General features: G+C 44.3%; 1 protein-coding gene across 1 annotated transcript in view; it reads right to left on the reverse strand.

Moving 5' to 3' along the window:
* The window catches only part of Glo1 (glyoxalase I), a 20002-nt gene extending 3782 nt beyond the window's left edge, over positions 1-16220 (reverse strand). Inside the window, exons 1-5 of the mRNA XM_003473677.5 lie at positions 16040-16220; positions 3285-3367; positions 2290-2430; positions 983-1050; positions 336-425 (exon numbers count right to left, since the gene is read on the reverse strand). Of these exons, the coding sequence (XP_003473725.1) occupies positions 336-425; positions 983-1050; positions 2290-2430; positions 3285-3367; positions 16040-16123 (466 nt within the window). The 5' untranslated portion in view covers positions 16124-16220. The remainder of the gene's footprint in view (positions 1-335; positions 426-982; positions 1051-2289; positions 2431-3284; positions 3368-16039) is intronic.
* Positions 16221-16974: the final 754 nt, after the last annotated feature.

The following is a 16974-nucleotide window of genomic DNA, read 5'->3' on the forward strand; positions in this document are numbered from 1 at the left end:
AAGACTTAAAGAAGGTTACTTTTGAGTGTCCAGAATATACCTCGAAATAGTGAAACTGGTGGCCGAGGAGAGACTGAAATTAAGTGAGACTGGGAGAAAGAGCCTGAGATTTGATGGCTCTCCAGACCCTGCGTCCAGTCTGTGTGAAGCACCCTAGTTGTTCTTTCTGCTTCCTAGAATACCCGGATATTCTCCTAATTTTTCTTCTTTCCTTAAGCAGGCTGAAGGAGACGCCCGTTACCTGTAACAGTTTCAGCACAACCGAGCCCACAGTGGGTGCTGAGGAACACGGCTTAACCGAAGCAAGGCACGAGCACAGAAAGCAGCAGACTCACCCTCATCAGGTTTCTTCACAAACTTGACTCCCAGTTCTTCAAATCTTTTACAAGCACCATATACATCAGGAACAGCAATTCCAATGTGACCTTAGGTGACACCAGCGGCCCCACCATAAAAATAGAGAAAAGGAAGAAGTAATTACAAGAGGTTCAACCACCACAAGTGGTTTCCAACACATAATGCAAAACATAAGGCATCTGAAAACCAAAAACAAACAAACCCACCAAAACAAAAACAAAACTACACCAATAAAAGCGTAATCATCTGCTCATGCAGAATAGATTGCTCTCAGCATTCACTATATAGCAACCTCCGGAAGCCCATAATTCTGTCGTGCTAATTTGAGAGATTTTAGAACAAGGAAGAAGTGTACACTAGCAGAAACAGGGTAGGTTTTTATTGATTAAAAAAAATCTACTGAAAATATAATACTAAGACTTAAAGAGTAAAACTACGAGAAAAGTGTGTGTAGACTATTGATTCTGAAATTATACAGCGCTAAATAAAGATTTATAGAAAATAAACCAGATTTCTACTGAACTGATTATACTTGACATTTACACCATGACTGGTTTAGATGCACACCATACAAAAGCCCGTAAATCCACATATATTGGTATTACATACAAACAGACAAACATACCAAATCCCCGCGGGTCTGAGTTGCCATTGTGGTAACTCTGGTTGTCATCATCTTCAGTTCCCCAATTGCTACGAAAGAAGGCAAAACGTAACTTACAGTTCTGTCCTACAGAGCAGACATTCTGAAAAGAAATCTGCCTTTGAAATCTTTCCACGTACACATACTACTTCACACACTTGGCGTGGCCCCCGCTACAACAAATACTGAAATTTTCAACTGTTGAAAGGGCAAACAGGAAATGTATGACTTTCATGAAAGAGACAGTAAAAAGAGGCACCTGGACAAGAGCTTCCATTGATTGTGTTAAGTACTTCGTATTTCATTAAACCCTCAAAAGAGCTGCACAAGCTAGTTTTTTGTTTTGCTTTGCTTTGTTTTCTCTTTTTGAGCCAGGGTCTCGCCATGCAGTTCAGGCTGGCCTTGAGCTCACTTTGTAACTCAGGCTGGTCTTAAACTTGCAATGATCCTCCTGCCTCAGCCTCGCAAGTGCTGGGATTACACCACCTGGCTCCACAGGCTAGCTTTGAATACTTCATTTATAGATGAGATGGCCACCTGGAGAGAGGTGACTTAGTTTGTTCAAGGTCATAGATTGTCAGAGTTAAGACCCATGTCTAGGTCTGTCTGACTCTGAAGCTTTGTTTTGAATCAAGGGTACCATTGAATCACAGATCTGGAAACAAATCCTTTTTTGGCAGTTGTTAAAGAGTGTGGAGAAAAAACTGTTAAGAAATAAAAAGCAATCCAGCCATGGTGACACAGGCCTGTTTTCACACTCTGGTTTTATTTTATTTTATTTTTTTTGGTACAGGAATTAAACTCATGACCTTGCACTTGCCAGGCAGGCTCTTACGTCACTGAGCTAAATCCCTGGCTATAATGACACTCTGAAGGGCTGAGGCAGAAGGGTCACAAGTTTGAGCCTAGCACTGGCAACTTAGCAAACTCCTATCTCAAAACAGAAATATAAAAAACAGGGTTGGGGACACAGCTCAATGTGAAAGTTCTGGGCTCAATCCCTAGTATTATGAAAAATAGATAAAAATAAAAAATAACTTTAAAAATGCTTATTTATATGTTTTTAATGCTCAGGTTATAAAAATGCCTTAAAACTTTGGCTGGGAATTAGCTTAGCAGCACAGCACCTGCCTGGCAAGTGAGAGATCATGAGCTCAATTCCCAGTACCAAAAAAAAAAAAAAAAGCCTTAAAATTCAAAGGTTAAGTACAAAATTGTTTGATGATTTAATTAAATTGCTAAGAAAAAAATAAAAAATAAAAATAAAACAAAATGTTATTCATACTCACTGTGTCAATTCAAGTGTAGCTTTTCTGGAGAATGCCCATGCTATTTTTTCATTTTTATTTTTAGGGATATCGTTTTTATCCTCATAAGCCAAGAAATAGAGAGAAAATTTCATAGTAGGAAAATCTAATTTTTGGAGTAGCCTGAAATTTAAAATATGACAAGCATATATCATTAACAGGAAAAGCTGATTTCCCCTCTTTTTTTTCAAATAGGTCAAATTTTCTAAACATAGATATGTATTAGTTAAACTGTTCTCTCAATGTCAATTTAGATATAAATGAAACATAACTTATTCTATACAAACACATATGTTATTAAAAGCAAGCCAAAAACATGTTATTTAGGGAAATGAACCAAGAAAATATGTCAGTTGTACTTCAATAACAATGGGGAAGAAAAAACATAAATGTGTTTTAAAGACGCTAAGATCAATGGATGTTTAGCAAACAATAATGCAATCCAAAAAAAATGAAACAGCGCAGGGTTAAGTAAACTCATCCTCTTTCCAAGTAATTTGCCCTTATATTTACATTTTCTGCAATAAACAAGGGGCTAAGCCAGCGGGGTGGTACCATGTGCCTGTGATCGCAATTCTCTGGGAGGCTGAGGCAGGGCAACTTAGAGAATTAATGAGACCCTGTCTCAAATAAAAAGTATTACAAATGGCTGGGAATGTAGCTCAGGGCAAAGGTCTTGGGTTCAATCCCATGTAATGAGGAAATCAAACAAACAACCCACCCGCCCAAGAGGCTAAAATGGTCAGAATATCAAAAAGGGTTTGAACATATTAAGGATTTAGCTGGCACCTCTCAGGGAGAAGGGAATTTGAAGAAAATGTATTTGAGCCTGGCCAAAATAAAGGCACTTACTCCTAAGCCCTACCTAGTCAGGACTCCTTACAGATTCTTGGCTGAAACTAACCTCTGTTACTTTTGAAACACACTTTGCAATGCTATTGATTTAAATATTAGGTGCTAATATATATTTTACTTACGTCATTCCAAGAACTCTAGTATAAAAATCCAACGACTTCTTAGGATCCTTAATTCGTAGCATAGTCTGCTGCAACAGAAAATCCTAAAGACAAACAGCATATATATTAAATACCTTCAACTTTTGCCACTTCTTGGCAACATTAACTATTCTTAACAATGTATAAACAGTTCACCATTATAACACAAAGTTAAGGTGAAAAACGAGAAAACCTGTACTTAGAGCCTATCATAAAAATCCAGCATGCCCATCACCTATGACCTGCAGCTCTCCACTAGTATTTTCTGGTTGCAGGGCCCTGTGTGGGTCAGCTCAAAAACTGCCAAGAGTGATGGTGCACACTTGGAATCCCAGCACTGGGAGGCTGAGGCAGGAGGCTGGCTCCAAGATTGAGGCCAGCCTAGGCTGCATAGTGAGTTCAAGACCAGCCCAAAACACATACTAAGCCCCACTCTCAAAAAAAAAAAAAAAAAAAATCACAAAAGAATGCCAGGAACGACCCTCAACCAATGGTAGATTTAAAAAAGTCAGGCTTCCTTGCTCCTTTAGTGGGACAGAGCACCTTCTACATGGTTCCTCAGAGACTACCCTATTGAGACTGAACTCCAAATGCCCACAAGGATAACAGTAAGGCCTGAAAATTCAAGCACGCTTTTGCAGCTGCATAGCTATCTTTTCCCCATAATTCATCTCTTATAAACACTTCATTCATCCTGCATTGCTAGAAAATGATACTCTTCTGTTGTGCTACTTTTATTTTATTATTATTATTTTTTGTCTTTTTGAGACAGGGTCTCGCTTATGCAGTTCAGGCTGGCCTTGAGCTCTCTTTGTAGCCCAGGCTGGTCTCAAACTCAAAAATGATCCTCCTGCTTTAGCCTCCTGAGCGTGAGCCACCACACCTGGCTGTCTTGCTAATTGAGACCCTGTCTCCAAATAAAAACAAAAAACATTGTATCTTATAATCACATATAAGGCCCTGCGTTCCATGTCTTCAGAATATGCAGATCACTTTCCTTAGCCTGGACTGCTCTCCTAATGGTTTTAGTTTTAATAAGCAGGTGAGAAAGAGAGATCAGTTCTTGATCAGTGTGTACTGGCCTAGCCTTCAGAGCTAGGGTTGGGGTCTCCTTTGTTGAACATAGTCCAAAAAATACCTACAAAGTCGCTCTCTGCCTGCAATGAACTGAAACCAAAATCTTTTTTTTTTTGTCATTTTTCAAAAAATTTTAAAAATAAAACATTTATAAAGCAGCAAGATGACTCTCATGTAATATGCTTGTGTGAGCTCAGATTAAAACAAGTCACAGAGAACACTCCAAAAACAGCAACCCTCTCCCTCTTCCAGCTAATGGGTGATCCCCACAGATTCCCTGTCTGTTAGGATGTTTCCCCAGGGAGGCCAACTTCCAGGCAAGACCTGTGTGCTCATCAGACCAGACCCTGGCACTTCAGAGGCTCTGCGTGACAGGCCTCGTGGGGCTAAGCCATCCTCTCTACAGTAGACTCAGTGCTCAGCCAGTGTCTGGAGGGAGTTGTAGATAAGAACTAAACTTTAAAGACGTCCTTGATCATTTTACCGAACATGAACCTACGTGCTGCTGGAAGGGACTTTACAGATGGAATTAAAGGTTATGAGGCAGCCTTAAAATAGGGGGATTGGTTTAGTGCAGTGAGGTACGTTCAGTGGACTCGCCAGAGACATTAAAAGCAAAAAAGGAGGGTAAAAAAGTCAGAGATAGCAAAGAAGGCAGAGATGTGACAGAGAAGTCAGACAGACGGCAAGGGTGAGAAGGAGTTTACTCCAGCTACTCGCTTGAGACGATACAAGGAGTTAAAGGCAGACCTCCACCAGCTCCTGGCAGACAAGGAAGAGCCAGCAGGGAACCAGGACCTCAGTTCTATAATTGAAAGGATTTGCACTCAGGCAACAACCTGAATTTAGAAGTTGATTCTTCTCCGTAGCCTCCAGTGAGGAACACAACCCTTTCAATACCGTCGTTTTGAACCAGTGGGACCCACGTCAGACTTCTAACTTATACAGCTATGAGATGATATACTTCTAACCAAGCTGCACCCAAGGTCACCGCTCATTTCTTCAATATCACAGAAGGCCTTTTATATCTCACTCACAGGAAGAGGAAGACAGACCAGACAAATTGTGAGGAATTATTTTTGAGAGGCAATATAGTTCAAATGCTGGCTCTACAAATGGGACCTTAAGATTAATCTCCTTGAATCTCAGCTTCTGCGCCTTTAAATTGAGGGTAATTTATAGTTTCTAGCTCCTATGGTTGAGCTGAAATGTAAATGGAATAATGCATGAATGTGCTTAGCATAATGTGTGGCCTACAGCAAGCAACTTTGCTTATTATTTGTCTTACTGTTATTAATACAAAATACACTGAGTTTCTACCAACTATTGCTTTTGATTTCTGAATCTGCATTCCTCAGCCTATGCTTTTAACAACCTCAACACTAAACTTAACCTCCCCAATACCCACTTACTTCTGCTGGCGTCAAACATTCAGACTACATTCAAAAGGTCCAACCTTGGTCCTCAGTTCCCCCAGGGAAACCTCCTAGATGTGGCTTTGCACACCTTCAACAATAGACAAAAAACAGGATGACCTTAAAAAGTTGTATTCCAGGCTAAAACTCCAAGGCCAATTTCTGGCCATGCCAGCTGCAGCTGCAGCACTTGAGACCTGAGATAAAACACAGGCCAGAGGAGAAAAAAACCCAAGCCCCGCCCCTTCCATGCTTCAAGTGCAGCAGAAAACAGTACTGGACACAAGCTTGCCCTGACCTGTGGCCATGACTGGGAACTGGTCCCATCTGCAATCAAGCGGGGCCACTGGAAGTACGACTGCCCTGTCCCCCAGAGAGTGGGTCAGCCTCACCTTCCCTGCCCTCACAGGATAAGACACTGCCACCTCGGACTCATCACCAGCTGATCTGCTCTGCATCGCCGATGAAGAAGATTGATAGGGCTCAGTGCCCACAGCCCTCACCGAGGTAGCTCTCTCAGAGCCCCAAGTCTTGCTGGACATCTCAGACTCCTCTCACGGTTCATCCAAGCCAAAATACAGGGGTTCACCTCGAGAGAAATCCTTCCTGGGTGACACAACTACCTTGCAAACTCGGATGCAACAGGCCCCTCAACCCAGACCCCCTTTCCCTAGGTCCCGGGCCACCCTCGTTCAGCAGGAAGTAGCCAGAGAGACAATGAGCACCCTTTAACACACAAGTGATGGGGATTATAGGGCCCTGCCTGGGGCCCCCAGTCATGGCAGCGTGCAATGCTGAATCATCGGGGTGCTTAGCTCCTTCTTCCCAGAAGTCCCTATGGTTCTGCCTCCCAAAAGTCTTTGCCAAAGTTCATGCACGTAAAGATCTACCCAGTTGCCTGCACTCTCACAAAATAAATTAGCTTACATCAGCCCCCAAATTCCCTTCCCCATCAGAGCCTATTATCAAGCAGAACCCACCCTGTGTCTGCAAAGAGCTGTCACAGCCTTCTCTGTGGTGACGCCTTCTGTGCCCACATTAAACTCTTTCTTATCTAGTTGTCTCCTCTCTTTTAATATCAGCTCAATCACTGTGTTCCCAGAGTGCTTTGTAATTCCATCAGTCCATTAATCTCAGGTCTACCTTATGTACAGATGGGGTATGTTTGGTGAAGGGACCTTTAGCCCAGTACTCCCCAAAGTTCCTACCATGATTTTTGCATATAGAGGACAATCAACAATCAACCTGAATTTAATGCATTGAAAAAAAGCTTTTTTCCAATTCATAGCAAATTCCAAACTCACTGCTTGAATCACTACCCAAAAGCAGACAGGTTAGAGGCTGACGGTATGAACTCATCTATGGTCAATCACCCGACATCTCTCCGTCTAAATCTTCTTAGGGTTAGGGTTAGGGTTAACTATTTTAAATCATCAAGAGAAATTTAAACAGTGTGGAAGTAAGTAATTAAGTGATGTGGAATGTAAATCAAGGAAGCCTACCTATAATCTCAGCACTTCAGTAGGCTGAGGTCGGAAGATACCAAGTTCAAGTCCAGGACGGGCAAGCAGAAGTCTTTCTCAATTTTTTTTTAAAAGGCTGGGAATTTAGTTAAGCATGAAGGATCTTGGTTCAATGCCCAGTTACTGAGGTGGGGGAAAAATGCCGCCCTAGAATAAATTACTGAATACTATAGTGGTCTAACATGGCAGAAAGCCAGAGCAAAAAGGACACTTTCCCTGATGACCACTTCCTCCTCAGCCCTGATTATAACTTTCTCTTTCTTTTCCAGAGCCCTCAAAGAAATTTTCAATCATTTCCTAAAGCATCATCAACACGCACCCCAAACTCTGCCTCTGGCCAGAGGTCATGTAACCCCGGCCCTTCTTGTCTCCGTCAGAGGAGGGGTCTAGGCTTACCAGTGGTGTGCTCTTCTCCATGTCCTCAAAAAAGGCTTCTTTTTCTTTCTTTCACCGCTCTATTGAACCAAAAAACCCCCAACATTGGTGCCGTCTGACTCAGATTAGCAGTGTATGTGGCTCCCAGGGTTACCTCTGATTGTGAGCTCCCCTGCATACGAGCCGCCCTTCCTTCCTCTGGGACCTGCCTATTTGCATTGCTAGCCTACATCCAGCACTGATCCACCTCATTTGTCACAGCTGAGCCACCTCTCAGTTGGGGCTCCCTGCCTCAGTTTCTCAGTCTCAGAAATGCATGAGCTCAGGAAATCTCCTGCATGTCCCTTGGGCAGAGATAACAGCTCTCATGCACCTCTTGGGCAGGACTACTGCCCTCAAACCCCAACGCAGGGCTGTTACCCTCTGGTCCTCTGGGACACCCCCACCCCAACACTCTCAGTGATGGCCACTGAGAATGGACGTAGGGTTTCTTGTCACACTCGCAGAACAGGGACCCCGGCTATTTTTAGCCATAGCTCCTGGCTCACCTCTAACTTGTCACTATGGGGAATACTTTTTTCCATCCTCCAACAAACACACCGCTGGGATGCCTGGTTTCCAACCTTGACACTCTTGGTCTCTGGAAAACTTACTCAAAAAGCTGGTCTTTTACTGTCAGGTGGCTTGGGTGGCTTAAAGGGAGAATTCTGGACCCCTCCATCCTTCGAGGTTTAAATAACTTTTGTCATTGCAATGGCAACTGGTCAGATATCCCTTACGTCCAGGCCTTTTTCACTCGGAGGACATGGCCATCTCTTACTCAGTCACATGGGGTGGCCCAGTCCTTGTGGCTCACTCTACCCCACCAGATGCTCTCCTTTCCTCCCACCCCGGACCCCTCAGATGTCATGCCTCCTACCTGTATTCCCTCTTCCCCCCACTCTCAAGCACAAACTCCTCAGCGTCTCTGCCGGAGGTTCCTAAGCCCCCTCCTTCACCCTCTTCTCTCTCCTCACCTCCAGTGGCCTCTAACTCTTCCTTTACTCCCTCTCCCCAATCTCAGACTCAATCCCTTCAACCTGAGCCATCCATCTCACTAGACAGCCCCTCTTCTCCCTCCTCCTCCATTGCCATTTTCCCCTCCAGCTCACCACACTTGATCTCATGTCTCTTAGTCACCTAGCAAACCACATGGCATTTAACTACCATCTTGCAACACCATACCATGTGGTCCTCAGCAGCCATCTTGCTGCAAGTCACCACCTTGTGGTCCTACACCATGTGGCAGCCTGCCACCATCTTGTGACAGGTCACATGGTAGACAGCTGCCATCTTGCAGCCCCTCATCATGTGACCAACAGCAGCCATCTTGTTGCAGGTCACAAGTTACCATCTTGTTCTCCATCATGTAACCAATTGCAGCCACCTTGTTGCAGGTCGCATGATGACCAATCACCATCTTGTGCTCCCTCACCATATGACCAGAAGCTGCCAATTTGTTGTGGGTCACATGGTACCCAGTCGCCATCTTGTGCTTCCCTGTCACATGGTGACAAGTGGCCATTTTATGATCACCCTGTTCCTGCCCACAGATGTCTGTTGGGCAATTGGCTGCTCGGTAGCCATCTATACTTCCCACTCCACAGCCTTCTCAGCCTCAATTTTGATTCTCCCTTTGGAAACAGGCTGTTCCTGAGAGACTAGTATCCATGTTCCTTTTTCCCTTGCCAACCTATCTCAGGTAAACCATAAATTAGGTTCCTTTTGTGCTGACCCATAAACTTGAGTTTAAATTTATAACTAATTGTTATGACTTACATTTCAAGGATGTCTAAACACCACCTCACCTCACAAGAGAGGACTCAAATATGGCAAGCAGCCAGACAAAAGGCCAATCATACACATAAAGCAAATACTGCTGAAAATGACCCTGGGCCTGCTATGGTGCCTGAGCCTGGGATTATCAAAATGGAGAGGGTGCCTATAAAGTACATAAGATAACTGAATATGTAATTGTGGGCCTTAACAAAATAGCTCACAAACATACTAATTATAACAAGCTTTTAGAACAGGTCCAAGAGACTAATGAAAACCCTGCAATGTTCTTCACATGTCTTAGGGACACCCTAGTTAAGTTTACTAATGCAAACCTAGACTCTCAGGGAGGAACAATTATTATTAATCCTTATTTTATTTCTCAGTTTGCCCCTGACATTCAGGCAAAACTACAAAAGGTTGAACTTGGTCCTCAAACTCCACAGCAAGACCTTCTTAGTATGGCTGTTTTGTGTTTTCAACAACAGAGATAAAACTCAAAAGGAAGAAAAAGAGGCACACAAAAAAGAAACATGCTAAATATCAAAATGCTCTTGTAGCACTGGCACTTGGGGATCCTAAGACAGGTAAACCAAAACAAGATGGAGCTGCCTGAGCCCCTCCCAGACCATGCTTCAAGTGTGGCAAAGGACATTGGGCAAGAGAATGCCCTAATCCACAACCGCCACCAGGGCTTTGCCACCTCTGCAACCTCAATGGCCACTGGAAGAGTGACTGTCCTTGCCCCTACAGAGTGGGTAAGCCATCCTCCAATTCCTTGTTCTCACAGGAGATCTCATAACTACTGGATTCATCACTGGTTGATCTACCTGGACTTGCCACTAAAAAGATTGACAAGGCTCGGGGTCCATGGCTTCCATTAAGGTATCCTCCTTGGAGCCCTGGGTCTCACTGGAGATCTTGGGTAAGACACTCTCTGTACTTGTAGACACGGGGACCACATATAGTGTTCTTCCTGAGTTTTCAGGCCGCTGTATTGAATCCACAGTCTCTCTAGTGGGTGTGGATGGCGAACCTACACAGCCTCTACAAATGGGACACAAACCCTACTGGTTCCAACCTCCTTTCTTCACCCATAGCTTTCTGGTAATACCAACATGTCCCACACTCCTTTGGGGTAGGGATCTTCTCCAAAAGCTTAACTTCTCCTTTACTTTCTCCCTCCCCACAGCTCTCATCCTCCACATGCCATCACAGTGTGCTGCTGATCCATCCCCTCGTCTTCCTCTTTCTCTTGTCAATTCCATAGTCTGGGACACCTCCAACCTACCCGTGCTACCCATGCTACACCTGTATTAATCTGTCTCAGGGAGCCTTCAATCTTTCCTTGTGTTCCCCAATATCCTAGAGCTCCCAAACATCAACAGGGGCTCAAACCTGTAATCAAGCACCTTCTGGACAATGGTTTTCTCAAACCTACCCATTCACCCTACAATACTCCCATTCTCAAAGTACTCAAGCCTAATGTTTCCTGGTAATTACAAGGGTAATTAACGACATTGTTATCCCAGTTCACCCAGTGGTGCCAAACCCTTAAACTATGCTCTCTCATATTCCTCCCTCCACCACTCACTTCACAATCCTAGACCTTAAGATGCCTTTTTCGCCATCCCCCATACCCTGATTGTCAGGATATCTTTGCGTTTATGTGGACTGACCCAGACAGTCTCAGGTCTCAACCACTCATCTGCGTGGTGCTCCTTCAAGGATTCAGAGACCATCCTCATTTCTTTAGCCAAGGCCTTGCTGCTGACCTTAAAAGCTCTTGACCTCAAACCCAGTACTCTCCTTCAATATGCTGATGATCTTCTCCTATGTTCTTCATCCCACACTTTACCCATACAACCCATGGCCACTCTCCTATACATTTCTCCTCTCATAAGTTAAAAAAGGCTCTCTTAAAGGTCCAGCCCTCACTCTCCCTGAACCCACACAACCCTTCACTCTGTACACTCAAGGTCACAATGCTGTAGGTGTACTGGGGCACAAAAACGGATCTTCTTTTCTTTTTTTTTTTTTACTTTTTTGGTGCTGGGGATTGAACTCACGACCTCACACTTGCCAGGCAGGCACTTATGTAGGGACCTTCTTTTCAAGCAGCAGACTACTTGGATGGGCACCCTGTCTCCAAGCCCTGGCAGCCACAGCTGTACTGACACAGGAAGCTAAAAATTTCCCATTTATCTACTATAGTACACTCACCTCATCATCTAAATGAGCTTATTTTGCATAAAACACCCCCTGCCTTGATGCAACAGGTGCATCTAGTCCTCTTGCAGGACCCTTTCATCTCCATTGCAACCTGTAGGCTTCTCAACCCAGCAACTTTGCTTCTCACCTCTCTCTCTCTTTTTTTTGACTGTCTGTGTTTGTCAAATGGCCATCTATGAACCACGTGTCAAAGACTAGAGAGAGGTGTGCTACTAATGTGAGGAAAAGGGGTGGGAGTCATCTGCAGGACCTCAATGCAGTCATGATGAAGGTATTCTTTTGAGGTGGAAAGCAAAGTTGCTGGGTTGAGAGGTTACACATCCTTTTCTGAGAGCTATCAGCCTCCAGATTACCCACACCTGTCATGTCTGTGTTAAAACCTCTCCTCAGGGACACGTACCACCCCCTTCCTTTCCTACTCACCAATTTCATGGGTTGGGTACACCCCTAGTCAGGACTGACAGGGTAGATTTCACACACAAGCCTCACCACAAAACTCTTAAATATCTTCTTACCTTTGTCTGTACCTTTTCAGAATAGATGGAAGCCTTTCCCGGGGCCAGGGAAATTGATGTGGTTATTAAAATCCTATTACACGAAATCATTCCTAGGTTTGGTCTACTTCAGAGTATCCAGTTAGATAATGGTCCAGCCTTTATTTCTCAGATCCCTCAACAGGTATCTTGAAGCTTACACCTCACTTGGCACCCACACATTCCATACCATCTGCAATCCTCAGGAAAAGTAGGAAAGGCAAATGGCCTCAGAAAAACACACCTCATAAAACTCATTTTAAAGCTACAGCAACCTTGGCCTCAACTTCTTTCCTTAGTGTTAGCCAAGCTCAGAGCATTTCCTCATTCTCCTACCTTTCTAAGCCCTTCTGTACTCAGGTATGGCCAACCATTCCTACTCCGCAATCTTCCTACCTCCCCAAAACTCCCTCCTCTTGCTGACTCTATCCCGAGCCTCTCCTTCTTCCAACACCTGTTATAACAACATGCTGATCTCTGCCTTCCCTAACCCTCTGATGGGACCAAATCAGATTCTCCCATATTCCTAGGAGACCTAATTTATCTAGTTTTACCTCGCCAAGTTGAGATGTGAAACCATCAGTATCCACACAAGAGGAAATATTTGATGGGGCCTGGGGGTTATCTCAGTAGCACAAACACCTGTCTGGCAAGCACAAAGTCCTGAGTTTGATCCCTGTTACCCTCCCACACACACTGCAAAAAAAAAGGAAACAGATCCATTCATCTCGGCCACAACTTATGGGGAAAAACAGTATAAAACAGGTAAGATTCACAATTTTAAAATGTATCACATCCTAATATCTCATGGGCAAAACTTGGGCCCTTTATTTCTAAGACCATCATGAATATGACCCAAGTAATCCAACCTCACAAGGCAATTTCTTCACTTTATGCGTAAAACCCATAGCCCCACCCCATCAACACCCCAGTAATACCCACCTCACTGCCACAAGTATTTCCACATCAAACTCAACCCATTCCCCAACTTCTGTCACAGCATACATTACCTTATCACACTCCACAAATCTTACAGAGTGCTGGCTTTGCATTCCACACCAACAAAATGTTTAAATGGCTGCCCCCACATACTGGAACACTTCTTACCTATCCCATCCACAAAATCCAGCCATAGTGGGCCCTCTCTTTAACTATAGTCCTCCTGACTGGCCAACTAACCTCACTTTCCTGGTATCTTTGTGTCAAAATTATTCTCAACAAATGCAGGACATTCCTCACTCACTGCACTCACAACATTACCTCCAACCAGAACATAGCCATCGGCCTCTAGGCCTGGTTTCCTGGCTGGCAAACAGGAGCCTACACATGCCTTCCTCACCAATGGACAAGATCTTGTACCCTAGTCCTATCTGTTCCATTCCTAACAGTAAACTCTCAGGATGCCATAAAAATCTTTTCTCATCCCAACTCCACGGTACACATTTCACCTGACAAACAACAGCCATCCACGTTTCAGTTCTTGTTGGCCTCAATATTCTCTCTGTACTCAGCTGGCCTTGGGGTGGGGAACAGGCACGGCAGCCCACCTTTATCATCAGCTCTCCCTGGAGCTTCACCAATAGCTACAACACATAACCATCTCCGTCCACTCACTCCAGAACCATATAATTAGCCTTGCAGCAGGGACTCTCCAGAACCAGCGAGCTCTAAATGTCTTTACAGCAAAAGAGGGAGACCTGTGCTGTGCTGGGAGCGGAATGTTGTTTCTTTATAAATGAGCTGGGAATTGTCATGGACAAGATAAAAAGTCTCTGAACTACCTAAACAAAAAGCACCTACAGCTAGGCCATGGATACTCTTCTTCCTCACCATGGTCCTAGTGGAGCAATACATTTGGATCATAGGCACTCTTCCTACCTGTCCTAGGTCCTTTAGTTATGATAATAACCTGCCTCCTCATAGCACCTCGTCTTTTAAAACTTTTTTTAGAGATTTCTTGAGTGTAGAATGCAAGCGTTCACCAATGATAAACTTCCTGTCCTGGCTAAAACACCTGGTACCAGCTTCTACATGGGCATTAGCCATTGTCCCATCAACCCTCCCAATCCCCAACACAATGCCCTCATTCAGCATGAAGCACTCTAAGAGAGTTGTAGCCCCTTCCTAACAACAAAAAGACTGGAAGGAAAGCTTTCTGCCCTAGTACAAATTACTGAATACTATGGCAATGGTCTAACACAGCAGAAGACCAAAGCAAAAAACAACAATTTCCCTGATGACCACTCACTGCCCCCAGCACTGATCACAACTTCCTCTTTAGTTCCTCACACATCATTAGCACCCGCCCCAAACTCCGCCCCTGACCATAGGTCATATAATCTCCACCCTGCTTATCTCCCATCAGAGAAGGAGCCCAGCCCTACAAGTTGTGTGCTCCTCTCCACAACCTCAGTAAAGGTTTCTTTTCCTTTCTTTTGCCTCTCAATTGCACCTAACACAGGAAGTGTATTTTTAAATGCTCCTGGAATCTTTTGTGTGTGTGTGCAGAATGAACCTTGAGACCAAATACATACTTTCCACCACTAAGTTACTACCCTACCTCCTGTAATCTTTTTTTGTTTGTTTCCAATAGTCCAGGACATAAAACCCTCAGCTATGTGGGAAATTAATTTACACTGATTTTATTTATGGTATATAAAATGACCACCCATTGCTAAGTATGAGAAAGTGCTACCAAGCTGCAAAACGCTTCAAAATCTTGGATCATTCTCCACCACCTACCACATAAAATCCAACTTTCATAGATGTAACATTCAACACTTCCTTCACGATCTATCTTCAGTCTACCATGTGAGCATCCTTTCCTTACTCCCTTAATTTTGTAGTAACTAACATTTTTCCTAAGCTAAGTATTTAGCAAGTCTTGGTCAAAAGCTTTAGCAAGTAGATGTCAGACTGCCCTGAAGGCAAAGATGAAAGTTGTTGACCATCTATCTGCCTCTTTTTGACAGAGATTTGTATAAAGTCCCAAAATCAATCTTCTGGGAATTTGAAAATAAATGAATACAAACGTGTGCTGACACTGATGATTACACAAGAATAAACTTTGATGACACAGCATTAAACTCCCATCTCCTTGGACAAGGCAGGAGGCATCATACCTGAGTGAGTTAGTTACCCTGACTCAATACAATCGTGTTATGCAAGTGAAAGCCTGCAAATTCAACAATCATTCCTCTTAGTCACAACTATTAAAACGATTGAGTCAGACAGGGAATTTCTAAGATTTAAACTCTACGGTCTGCCCCCTGGGGCCACCACACTTCGCTAAGGCAAAGAGTGGCTGAAAGCAATAGCCAACACCAAGCAAAGGAGCGATCCCAGGAGACTGGAGGAGTTAACTGCTGTTAGGGCGGCTGCGAAAACTAGGAGGCCCCAGCACTGTCAGGGACCTTTGCGCGGGAGTAGTGAAACGGCTCTGGGCCACACGCACAACCACGAGATAAGGAATTTGACCCTGGTGTGGCCTGGCTTCCAAATACCGCCCAAAAATAAACAGGTCAAGGGAAATCGGGCCGCAGTCTTTTTGAAACGATCCGAAGAACATTCTTCGCAGGTCCTCACAGTGGCTCCTAAGGGACTCCATTCATTATCCCTTCTTCCAATCCACTCTGGTCCGCCCAACGCCAGCCGGCCTGCAGCGATGGGCGGACAGGGTTCAAATCCCGCCCCTCAGGCCCAGCCAAGGCTGAAGCCCCAGGATATGCTCCCTCCAGGGGCCACGCGGGAGGACGCCCCGTGCCCACCTTGGTGCTGGGGTCTGCGTCGGCGCAGCAACTCAATGCGGCCTCGTCAGTGAGGCCGCTGCTCGTAGGCTGAGGTTCGGCCATGTCCACAGAGACGTATCAGGCACAGAGCACTGACCTGCACCCCGTCACAGCACGCTTCACTGTGCCACTGCCACTAGAGATAGCGCGATGGCGCCGTGGGGCGGGCCGCAGCTGACTTCAAACCAATCGCTGCACGGAGAGCAGCTGGCTAGCTGCTGATTGGGGTTTTGTGAGTCGGTGCCACCCACTAAAGACTACAACTCCCAAAGTGCCTAGCGCACAACGGACTCCCTGTTTTAAAAGGGTGAAAAGAAAAAAAAATCCAGTAGCTGAAAAGCCAGGTTTTGCACTTGCTCAAAGACCTAATTGTGTTTCTGCTTATCTGTTAAAATTCAGTAACCACTCTTACCTCAGAGTGGCAACTTGTGAGAAAATTGTAATCTGATAGGAAGTGACAGTCGGGAGTTATTGCTTTTTATTTATTTATTTATTTAATTTATTATTTTGTGGTACCGGGGATCAAACTCACTACCTCATGCTTGCCAGGCAGGCTCTTATGCTACTGAGCTAAATCCCCAGTCCCAGAGTTATTGCTTTTTAAATCGAAAGCGCGAAAGCTTATTTTCTCAGTTTAAGAAGTCCAGAATAAGTTAAAAAAATAAAAATAAAACAAAAATACAAAAAAAATAAGTAAAACCGCTCTGGTTTAGTAAAAGACCTAGGTTCAAGTTTTGCTTCCACTCTACATTAGCTGTAGAATCAGTCTTGGAATAATTACTAATTGTGTGTGCTGGCTCAGAGACCCAAGGAAGATTTTCACAGGTTAAGTCCCAAGGTTAAAGAGCGCACTTGTGCAAAACATCAGCAACAATAGCAGGCAGCAAGGAACCTAAGAGCAAGAGCCGCCTGCA

Source organism: Cavia porcellus, unplaced genomic scaffold, assembly GCF_034190915.1.
Source record: "Cavia porcellus strain 051 isolate PalLab524CR breed Dunkin Hartley unplaced genomic scaffold, mCavPor4.1 scaffold_28, whole genome shotgun sequence".
Lineage (NCBI taxonomy): Eukaryota > Metazoa > Chordata > Mammalia > Rodentia > Caviidae > Cavia > Cavia porcellus.